Below are 12,500 nucleotides of genomic sequence, written 5' to 3' on the forward strand. Positions count from 1 at the left end.
ACTGTGGATGTTTCGGGTTTCCCCTTTATCAACAAAACAGGATGGATGAAACACTAAAGACGAAAGAGATAATATAAATGTGATAGATAGTGGCGTTGACAACGCCAAAAAAAAAATATTCTCGACTGCACCCGGGATAGATCTCTGTCCCTTGTGGTGTGAAGCGAGTGCTCTACAAACTGAGCTATCGGTTACCCCCCCCCCCCCCCCCCCCCCCCTCTCTCTCCCACATTCAGAATTAGAAAGTTGAAAATCATTGTTTTAGCGGAGCAGTTTGCACTTTCCCATTTTCCCGGTTTTTGTAATGGCACCGCCTCCCGTGTGATTTTCGTGCTTGCAGTGGCAATGGCAGGTAGGCAGCAAACAGCAGACCCAAACACCCATGACAAGAAGAAGGAAGACTCCAGATTTTCCAATTTGGCATTTATAATGCTAAATTAAAAAAAAAACTTGGCCAGTTTGGCATGGAAAAATTGGGTTTGGCATTTTGGATTTTTAAAAAATTATTTATTTCATCAATTAATTATTTTTTTTTAAATTGGGCATTTTACTAAGATTACTTAATCTTACCTATTTAACCCTATCCTTGCCAACCATAGGAAAATCGCCACATTCGATAGATCTACGATGCAACCGACAGTTTTCTCATTCTGATTCTCTTGTACATTACAAAATTTAAAGAAATGCTTTGATACTAAACACCGTGTTGTAGAGCCATTTGTTACTTGTTTGTTTGAGTAAGATAAGTATTTTTGTGTTGGGTGGTAGTGAATTTTCGGGGAAAATTCCAAAAATAGCTGGTAAGAAGAGGGTTAAGGTAGAAAAAGTGAGTGGAACAGGAATTTTATTCTCTATTGTCTTTTAGCGCTTCTCTGCTCACTTCATTTCTTCCTATTTGGTCGACAAATACACATTGAAGGCACGATATCTATTCATGTTCATCCTGTAAAATGGCAAGACAATGTGACATTTTTATAAGATAAAGAACTGAACAAGTGTGCATGGAACGTGCAAAACAAAGCAACAAAGAAACATACAAGAAAATAAAAAAAAACCATCCCAAAAAATCAGCTGGGGATCGAACCTCAGACCTTCTGATTACTAGTAATAAGAAGGTCTGAGGTTCGATCCCCATTCGAGGTCGACTGATTTTTGGGATTTTTTTTTCTTGGATTTTTCTCTTTTTGCTTTGTCTGGCACCTTTCATGCACACTTGTTCAGATCTTTATCTTAAACTGGCGCTTGCTCTTTAATTTCTTTTTTGATATTTTCAAAGAAAAAATTTAGCTGTTCTAATAGGGAATCAAGACTTATTTTGACCATAATATGCGTTATGGAATCAAACGTGATATCCTGAAAAGTTTGGCATTTTGTTTTCATTCAATTTGGCATTTTATCTGAGACAGATTTGGCAATGTGTATAAAAACAATCTGTCCAACCCTGAGGTGGACAAGCAGTTGGTGCTAAAGCTCGCGAAGCAGGACATTTGACCACTCAAACTGGACACGCTTCTCTCGTGCTGGCTATCTGGACTAATCAAGCGACAAAGTCTATTTAGTTTGGTGAAAGGCTTAATAGATTTTGGTGCACACACACTAACACACGCACACACACGCAAACACACATCGAGATTCTCTTTCTTTCGCACACACTCTCTCTCACACATACAAACACACACACACACACACACACACACACACACACACTCCTATAGGTTTTCTTTCTTTTGCACACACAAACACAAACACACATATAGTTTCTCTTTCTTTTGCACACACACACACACATACACACAAACACACACAGACACACACACACACAGACAGAGGCTAAGCACTACTTATATCACAAAATTGCCTCATTCGATGACGTGAGTTGATAGAAATAAGACGGGACACATAACGATATTCTATTCCAGTTGTGGACCACTCTCAAGTTTGGTGATGACAGTGAAAATAAGATTTATTAGTGTTGTGGCATTTCGAGGACTAATAATCAATAGCAATGTGAAATTGAACGTAAGCTTCAATTCAATATACGAAAATAGATAAAAATGGACGTTTCGGGTTTCCCCTTTATCCAGTGGCGGTTCTAGCCTATTTACAGTGGTTGGGCAAAGAGGATTCGGTCATATATATATATATATATATATATATATATATATATATATATATATATATATATATGATATAATTTTTTATTTTTTATTTTTTTGTTTTTTTTTTAATAAAATTTTTTTTTGATTTTTTTTTTCGCCTTTAAACAAAAAATATTTCAACCACCAATAATCACATTCACAATGAAATGACAATACCAGTAGATTTTAATTCTTCCAAACGTAATCAAAAATGAATCACGAAAGAGAATACAACTAAAAAATAAAGCGACGAGACATAATGCGACAACACCTTGACAATACAAGTCCATTTCCTTCACTCGAAAAATTAAAGAGATGCTTTAATCCCTCAACGGCGATATTAATATTGCTTTTACATATTTCTGGTTTTCAGTAGTACGTAGTAACCTTAAAGTTTTCATGGAGAAGCAACAACAGCGATATGACTCGAGTTTCATTCAGAGCTCAAATTGCATAATTTTTACTGCTGTCTTGGTGGTCAGAATGATTGTGCCGGTGGTGGTAGTGGTTGGAATAGTGGTAGCGGTGGTGGTGGTGGTGGAGGAGGAGGAGGAAGACGAGGCGGTGAGGGGTAATTATGGTAGTGGTTTTGGTGGTGCTGTTGGTTAGAATGATAGTTGTGGAGACGATGACGGAAATTGTATGGTGATGTTGATATTGTTTTTATTTCTATTGTTGTACTTGTTGTTAATATTGTTGTTGTTGTTGTTAATGATGATGATGATGATGATGATGATGATGATGATGATGATGATGATTATGATGACAACGACGATGTCGTCGACAATGATGGTTACCATACGATATTACAAAATTTATTCAATCTTAGGCTTTCGCCAATTAATCATACAATTTGATGACCACATACATGAAAGTGGAAAATAATGGCAAATGGGACCAAACAATAAACTGATACCATTAATAACCACCAAAAAAAATACAACAATAGTAATACCACCAATACGTACAATAATAATAACAATGATAATAATAATAATAATAATAATAATAATAATAATAATAATAATAATAATAATAATAATAATAATAACAATAATAATAATAATAATAATAATAATAATAATAATAATAATATTAATAATAATAATAATAATAATAATAATAATAATAATAATAATAATAATAATAATAATAATAATAATAATAATAATAATAATAATAATAATAATAATAATAATATTACCATCATCATTACTACTACCACCACCGCTACCACTATACCACCATCACCATCATTATTACGTTTCCAATTATTTTTTCTCGTTTTTTAAAATTTGATATCTATCAAAACAGACGAAAATTCCGGTGATTTTTTTAAAGGGTAGTTAAAATATCTACGATTTTATTAGCCCTGAAAACTACGATTTTTATTTTCCTATCTAAAGTAGGCAGGTCTGCTATGACAAGTATCAGTATCAGTTCCATAGTCAAAATAAGACAAACAAAAACAACGTTTATTTAATATTAGGCTTTCGCCAATACTTCATACAATATAATTAAGACAAAATAATGTTACCAATCTCTCCTCATGTATTCGTTTGACTATCGTCACAATAATTACCGTGTTATCTTTGCTCCTTACCCAACCAATCCCTTGCTTCCCGCCTCTTCATCGCGAACCATCTTATGTATGTATTAGCTTCAGGACGGGCAAGTACGGAATCTGCCCACCCTTCCGTATTTCCTCTATAACTTAGAATTCAACTATCTCCTTACTCAGAAGAGTATTTCTCGTATACTAATTCAATTGTTGAGAAAACCAAAATGGTGGTTGTATTTTATTTATTTATTTAGTCGTGACTTTTGAATAAAAGTGTTTTGTTTTATTAGAGGGAATACAATAGAATATACATTGTTTTGCAAAAATATTTAGCCTGGCAATAAAAATACAGCGGTAATTACTTTAAGAATAATAAAAAAAAAAGAATTAACAAATTAATTTGTTAAAAAACAAAACAAAAAACAACAACAAAAAACAACAACAAACAAATAAGAAAACAATTTAAATAAATGAGTTTTGAGAAACACTAAAGAAAACGAGGGGAAAAAAAAGAAATAATTTAAATGGATAAACAAATATATTAAAACAACACAAACTAATACTAAATTGATATAATATTAGTAAATTAATAAATTTAATTCAATACTGGAACCTTCCCAGCACAAGTAAGGCAATAAATAAGAAAAAGTTCGTTTGCCAAAATCTCTATTTAGTGTACACTGGTTAATAAGGTGGGCTCATTTGAATTAGCCCGACCTAGTACTAGAGAGGCCAGACAGCAAAATCACCGTCAGGCGACGTGACGATGAGATGACGATGTGGGCGGAGTGGAGTGGAGTGGTTGGGGGGGGGGGGGGGGGGGGGGGGGGGGGGTGATAAAAAGAACAGGAGCGTATCCTGGTTTATGTATTACGGGATGCATGGTGATTCGCAATCTATCAAAAATACACACAAATTGATTTCAGTACAAAGTATCAATTTTAAGTAGTAACTTTTGAAATTATCTAATTTAGATTTGATTATTTCTGACCTGGTAATACAGCATATAACTTGAAAAAACAGGCTGGTATTTGCCCACCCTGCCCATTATTACCAGCCGTCCCTGTGCCTACTTTAGATAGGAAAATAAAAATCGTAGTTTTCAGGGCTAATAAAATCGTAGATATTTTAACTACCCTTTAAAAAAATCACCGGAATTTTCGTCTGTTTTGATAGATATCAAATTTTAAAAAACGAGAAAAAATAATTGGAAACGTAATAATGATGGTGATGGTGGTATAGTGGTAGCGGTGGTGGTAGTAGTAATGATGATGGTAATATTATATTATTATTATTATATTATTATTATTATTATTATTATTATTATTATTATTATTATTATTATTATTATTATTATTATTATTATTATTATTATTATATATTATTATTATTATTATTATTATATTATTATTATTATTATTATTATTATTATTATTATTATTGTTATTATTATTATTATTATTATTATTATTATTATTATTATTATTATTATTATTATTATTATTATCATTGTTATTATTATTGTACGTATTGGTGGTATTACTATTGTTGTATTTTTTTTTTTGGTGGTTATTAATGGTATCAGTTTATTGTTTGGTCCCATTTGCCATTATTTTCCACTTTCATGTATGTGGTCATCAAATTGTATGATTAATTGGCGAAAGCCTAAGATTGAATAAATTTTGTAATATCGTATGGTAACCATCATTGTCGACGACATCGTCGTTGTCATCATAATCATCATCATCATCATCATCATCATCATCATCATCATCATCATCATTAACAACAACAACAACAATATTAACAACAAGTACAACAATAGAAATAAAAACAATATCAACATCACCATACAATTTCCGTCATCGTCTCCACAACTATCATTCTAACCAACAGCACCACCAAAACCACTACCATAATTACCCCTCACCGCCTCGTCTTCCTCCTCCTCCTCCACCACCACCACCACCGCTACCACTATTCCAACCACTACCACCACCGGCACAATCATTCTGACCACCAAGACAGCAGTAAAAATTATGCAATTTGAGCTCTGAATGAAACTCGAGTCATATCGCTGTTGTTGCTTCTCCATGAAAACTTTAAGGTTACTACGTACTACTGAAAACCAGAAATATGTAAAAGCAATATTAATATCGCCGTTGAGGGATTAAAGCATCTCTTTAATTTTTCGAGTGAAGGAAATGGACTTGTATTGTCAAGGTGTTGTCGCATTATGTCTCGTCGCTTTATTTTTTAGTTGTATTCTCTTTCGTGATTCATTTTTGATTACGTTTGGAAGAATTAAAATCTACTGGTATTGTCATTTCATTGTGAATGTGATTATTGGTGGTTGAAATATTTTTTGTTTAAAGGCGAAAAAAAAAATCAAAAAAAAATTTTATTAAAAAAAAAAACAAAAAAATAAAAAATAAAAAATATATATCATATATATATATATATATATATATATATATATATATATATATATATATATATATATATATATATATATATATATATATATATATATATATATGACCGAATCCTCTTTGCCCAACCACTGTAAATAGGCTAGAACCGCCACTGGCACGGGCATAGTATGTCCGAATTCAAATGGCATTTCTTTATTTAAATTTAAAGTAAATTAATGGTGCTGCTCGAAGCTCGAAGAAATAAATAATAATGTGAAATTGAATGTAAGCTTCAATTTAATAAATAAAATAATAATGTGCTGCATTACAAAGGAGCATACTATTACCTGCCCCATCAATGGTTTTGTTTTTTTCACATTAACAACGCCACTATCACATTGTATTATTCGTCTGTAGTGTTTCATTCATCCTGTTTTGTTGATAAAGGGGAAACCCGAAACGTCCACATTATGTGGTTTCGTTTATTAAATTGAAGCTTACATTCAATTTCACATTTTAAAAAATTTAAATCTAAATGCACCAATGGGAGGGCCCCATCGTACTCTAGTTAGATAGAAGGGAAAAAAATATGAGCCTTTAAAAACTGCGATATCCACTCAATATCCTCAAATCATTGTACAAGGCGTCCTAAGCCAACAGCTACACTCAATATGTAGGATGACACATAATGGCCGTTGTGCTACGTTACAGGTTTGGTAACCCAATGTGTTATGGTCTCATTAGTAGTAGTAGTAGTAGTAGTAGTAGTAGTAGTAGTAGTAGTAGTAGTAGTAGTAGTAGTAGTAGTAGTAGTAGTAGCGTATAGCTATGCCTCCAGATTCATTTCGTCAACCCAGCTTCTAAAATCTTCCTCCGCCCTAAGGACTGTTTCATAGCCACCATCAAGTTTAGTTACTGGGCAGTGGAGGACGATGTGATCGCTGGTCTCTAGGGCTGCCTGACATTTCCGGCAGGCATCACTGTTCCCAAGTTTCCATCTGCACATATTTGATGCTGTTCTGCCATGTCCAGTTTAGAAGTCTCATTGTTTCAATGGAATACTCCAAGACCAACACAAAATACAACAATCAAGCCATAATTATTGCGTTCGGCAATCAGATCCGTAAATATGTGCACGTTGACCTACATCCATTGATCTCAATAAAAGCATATATCTTGTAATAATAATACATGGAAGGTAAGCGGCTTCGTTCGCGCAGTCGCAAAGTTGATGCCAGTGGGCGGAGCTTAGCCGCCATATTGAAAAGCCCAGGACACGATTGTTTATCATAGAAACTATAGACTTGAGTGATGGAAATCATCTTGTGTTGCCGATTAAAACACTCACTTACTAAGGGAATTTAGTCATTATGATGTTGTAAAATACCTTGCAAAGGCAATATTAATTAAATTATTTTCTTCGTTCAATTCTGAAGCCAAAGCACTATCACTACGCACGGTTCGATTTGCTTTGCTTGTTGGTTATGACATGAATATAAGGAAAAAGGGAGGAGTATGAGTATGAGTAAACACTTGTAAAATATCAAGCAACCGCACAGAAAGTAATGGAAGTGCAAGCTCGAATTAAAGATATCGAAAAATAAGAAGTGGATCAGGTCGGAATCGAACCTGCGTGCCACGAGACGGCATTTTCGCTTGGCCAAGAAGAGAGAACAGCAAGTAGACCATTCGGTCATCCACTACCAATCTTTACTTGTTACTGGCCACAGCGGCTCAGTTGGTTAGAACGTTGGCTTCGTAACCAGGAGGTCTGGGGTTCGGTTCCCGGCCGCGTCATACTCCTCAAAAGCAGAAAACCCCACATGAACCCAACCACAACCGAGCTATTTCGGTCAAGGACAAGTGCAGAAAGCAGACGTTACAAAAGATAAGGGGATAAAAGTAGAAGAAAGCATACATCTCCTGCAAGAATGCAGGAGGCCCTCCCAACCACCCACCACTTTTAGCTGACTCTTACAGCACAAAGTTTCGGGGTAGGAATCACATTTAAAACCAGGCCACCACTACACGACCACAATTCTTAATCCTTTCACAGCTAGATTAGATTTCACATCAAATATGAGTCGATCCTGTACAGTTTTCATCACAGATTAGTCTAAAGCGCGCTCGAGTCGCATCACATGGACTATTTCTAGGTGAAACTGCATAAGTCAGTCATGTATAGACAAACGTACGTTTGGTTTTGGTTCGGTTCAACTCAAACCTAGCCATGAAAGGGTTAATCGTGACAACTTAAAATGTGGACGTACCACTGCAGCTATAGCAGTAGTAGAGTAAGCTACCCAATTGCTGCTGGGTGGACAGGGGGAACCGGATAAAAATTCTGGCTGCAAAGGGACTCGAACCCGAGATCTTTGGCGTGACAGTCCAATGCTCTACCAACTGAACTAACGGGACCCCCGCTACTAGAGCTATGAATTACCATAATTCATCAAAAATTAAGTCACAAAATGCTATTTACATTTTATATTTATTTGTGTAAAGTGACAAAAAAAAGACATTATTACACAAAATATCATGGTCACACAAAAAGGTTCATTGTTTGTTCATAATTCACTAAGATTTCTAAATAAAACAAAAATCCCAGCAATTTCATTACTAGTTCATCATTGATAGTTATTACAGAAGTCTGTCATGGCGAGACTGGATTTTACGTCATTCATCATTCAATCCTCTACAGTTCAGAAATTAGCCCCTGTGATGCGACTCGAGCCCTCCGAGTGCTCGAGGTGAAAGTTGTAGCAGATGGAATGGTGTTTGACGTGAAATCCAGCCTAGCCAGGAAAGGGTTATACACAAACATTTTTGCCTCTTTAAAAAAATCACACAAGTTAATAATGACATTGTTACTGCCCTGTAAATAAAATGAATTTGTTAAGAACCTGACGGCTTTTACACATTAGCTTCTTTCTCAATTGTTCACTGTACAGTTTACCAGCATAGAAATACCTGACCTGAATATATTTCTCAGCTATTGCTTTTAGTAGAAGAATCAAATGATTCTCAGTCCCCTCATGATCAAACATATGAGAATGAAATAATGTAGAAAAAACGGGTTTATTGACGAAAGACTTCATCATGAAGTTCATGATGCTTAGCAAAAGCTTATGGCAATCATATCGATTGAAATGAAAATGATCTTGACCTACAGTTGCAACATATATTCTGAAATGCTTTTCTGAAATCAAACAGACATCAATAACTCCACTAGAAGGAATTTGCAGCCCCCCTTTCTTCTTAACATCCATTGATCATCGCGATTCAGATTTCCACCGATGAGTGAATCACCGTAACTATGGCCGTAACGAAGAAATGTTTTGGTCTACCCAATATGGCGGAAGCGGCCAACGGTTGGCTTCAGTATTATGACGTCATCCTCCTTCCATCTATTTTTATTCCAAGGCATATATGCTTAATCCAAGTAGCGTTTTTCTGACTACAAAGTTGATTTTACCAATGTAAACCGTCGCGATATAATACCGTTTAGAGGCAATGGGTCACAAATATTTGATTTTATCAACAAAAAAAAAAAAAAAAAAACAAAAAAAACAAAAAAAAAACAAACAAACAAAAAAAAACAACAACAAAAAAAACAACAACAAAAAAACAAACAAACAAACCAAAAACAAAAAAAAAAAAAAACAAAAAAAAAAAAAACAAAAAAAAAAAAAAAACAAAACAAAAAACAAAACATGAGTATGGTCATCGTATCTTTGGAGTCCTTTATTTGAGCGACAGTCTGTTAACGTTGGGAATGTACAAAGACGCGCTACTAACTGGACTTTTGCCTGCCATTCGACATCTACTATCTTATTTAGAAAGATTAGAGTAGGATAAAATTGCTTTCACTTTCGTATAGAATATGTGGTTCTATTTCTATATAAACTCGTGTATGTTTTTTTAATGATATGAATTATAACGATCTTTTCTATGGCACAAGGGAGATCAGTTTCATCTATCTACTAAAAACGTGTAATTTGTCTGGCTATGGGTAAAATACAATACCGCCGTACTCTGGAAAAACACATATTTTAAAATTTGGTCAGAAAGCTCGTCCTTCCTTCAAATATCGATCTATTTAAATGACCCTCATCTTGGCAAAAACTCTCAAACCATTAGACTTTGAAAAGTCCCAGGTTTGAGAGTTTTTACCAAAGTGAGGGTCATTTCAATCGATCGATATTTGAAGGGTGAGTTTTCTGGCCAAAATACACGTTGTTGTTTTTTTTTTTTTCCAGACGACGGCAGTTACTGTAAAAGACAAGCAAATGTGTCGCTTGTGGAAAGGAAATGTGTAACACTGGCGTGTCAATTATGGTAGATAATATTTGCCCTGACGTTTCTTTTGTAATTCAGCGATTGGTGGGGCTGTTGTTATGAATGGGTCTTTTCACGTTTGGATCATAACACCAAATGCTCTGACGTCAGAGGTTTGAAGTATTGACAGTTACGTTTGATCCGATTCAATCAAATATATTATAATATGTAGAGCAAAACGACTGCTGGGTTGTCCTTGTGGTGGTTTGAAGGATAATTATGATTTAGTGACTGTAAACAAATTGCCATCGATCGTTTTCTTTCTTTCTTTTCTTATTTTTTTTTTAATTTCGCCAATTTTCTTGAATTCGTCTGCCCCTTGATCCACCATATCATTGTGTAATGTGAATGTTGCTGCTCGAAGCTCGAAGAAATAAATAACTATGTGAAATTGAATGTAAGCTTCAATTTGATATACGAAAACAGATAATGTGGACGTTTCTGGGTGTCCCCATTATCAATAAAACAGGATGAATGAAACACTACAGACGAATGAGATAATGTGATAGTGAATAAACACAAATATTGATGGGCAGGAAATATACATTGAAATTAAAGGCTTAGATTTATTCAAGTGAGTGGCATTGTTTAAGATACTTGAGATACGCGAGGAAGTGAAAAAAAAAATAGACGCAGTATTATTTTAAAATTGATTTTTGGCGTATGCTGACCAAAAATGACGTCAAAATGCCATTCTTTGGCCACGATAAAAAAGAAATCGTGAGATGTATTCAATAGTTCAACCAATGGGACCACTTGTTTCCATGAGCACTACTAACGACAACTCACTAGGCGGTGCAAAAAAAAAAAATAATAATGACGTCAAAATGCCAGTCTTTTTGGGTTTCAGTGTCAGGCTATAACATAACGATGGCTTCGCTGTGACTCACTTTTACAGCTTTGTAGTCTTGTCGTCTGACATTCGCAGTCGTCCCGGGTTCAAATCCCGCTCTAGGGTACGCAAAGGTGATCATATATAATATTGGAACCGTTCTTTATTCAAATTCTCTCACCACAATCGTATGTAAAACGAGTACCTTCCCAGAAACAGCGTTGTTTCTGTAGATATAAAATGTAAAAGGCGCCTTACAGGTGTGACGGCTCGTCCTATATTATTATGTTTTGTTAAGCTTTTGCTGAACGGTTTGAGATCCATGTAATGAACGTATTTTGACCGCATTAGTTGATTTTTCTCGATGTAAAAAAAGCTCCATTTTTTAGGTTAGTGATTGTATCCGTTTTTAAGCAGGGTTTATCCTTTTAAAAATATCAAATTAAGAAATTAAGGAGAAGGCACCGGTGTAAGATAGAGATCTGAACAAGTGTGTATGAAAGGTACCAGACAAAGCAAGAAAGAAAAATAAAATTAAAAAAAAAACATCCCAAAAAATCAGTCAACCTCGACTGGGGATCGAACCTCAGACCTTCTGATGATCCCCAGTCGAGGTAGACTGATTTTTTGAGATGTTATTTTATCTTCTATTTTTCTTTCTTGCTTTGTCTGACACCTTTCATAGACACTTATTCAGTTCATTATTTTTCCCCTTTTACCCTAGTTCTTTGACTGATATGGAATTCATAGAATAATTTCTCCCTGGTGTCCATTATAATTAATATTGTTTGTTTTCCATTACTGACCGTATTCCTGTGTGCGGTTTGACGAGGACACTCCTGGCATTGACAAGGATCCGGGAGGTAACGAGTAGACGAGGAGGAGGTTGGCGGGGGGGGGGGGGGGGGGGGGGGGGGGGGAGGGAGTGGGGTGCTGGAACATAGCATAATTGGCAACATTTTCCGTAAGAAAATGAATATGCGCACAACAGATGAATGAGCAATTATTATTCTATGTATTCTTACTTACGATGAAATAAAGGTTTTATATATCGAGAAATCAAAATAAAGAAAAAGCCCAACGTTTTTGGTAATGTTACTACGTGGTCCTGGATAGGCGGCTATATATGGTTTAGTCGTATGGCATGTACTGTCTTTGGGCCAGTAGGTCGCTGATTCAATTCCAACTCCATGCAGCATATCATTCAGTCCTCGGGA

The 12,500-nt window shown here is 35.0% G+C and overlaps 1 protein-coding gene across 1 annotated transcript in view; it reads left to right on the plus strand.

Moving 5' to 3' along the window:
* Positions 1-1,903: 1,903 nt before the first annotated feature.
* LOC144967450 (uncharacterized) overlaps positions 1,904-12,500 on the plus strand; it is a 21,750-nt gene continuing 11,153 nt past the window's right edge. Inside the window, exon 1 of the mRNA XM_078904723.1 lies at positions 1,904-2,019. Within this exon, the coding sequence (XP_078760849.1) occupies positions 1,945-2,019 (75 nt within the window). The 5' untranslated portion in view covers positions 1,904-1,944. The remainder of the gene's footprint in view (positions 2,020-12,500) is intronic.

This window comes from Berghia stephanieae, chromosome 3, assembly GCF_034508935.2.
Source record: "Berghia stephanieae isolate SIO BIC M18660-M18661 chromosome 3, UCSD_Bste_1.3, whole genome shotgun sequence".
Classification (NCBI taxonomy): Eukaryota; Metazoa; Mollusca; class Gastropoda; order Nudibranchia; family Aeolidiidae; genus Berghia; species Berghia stephanieae.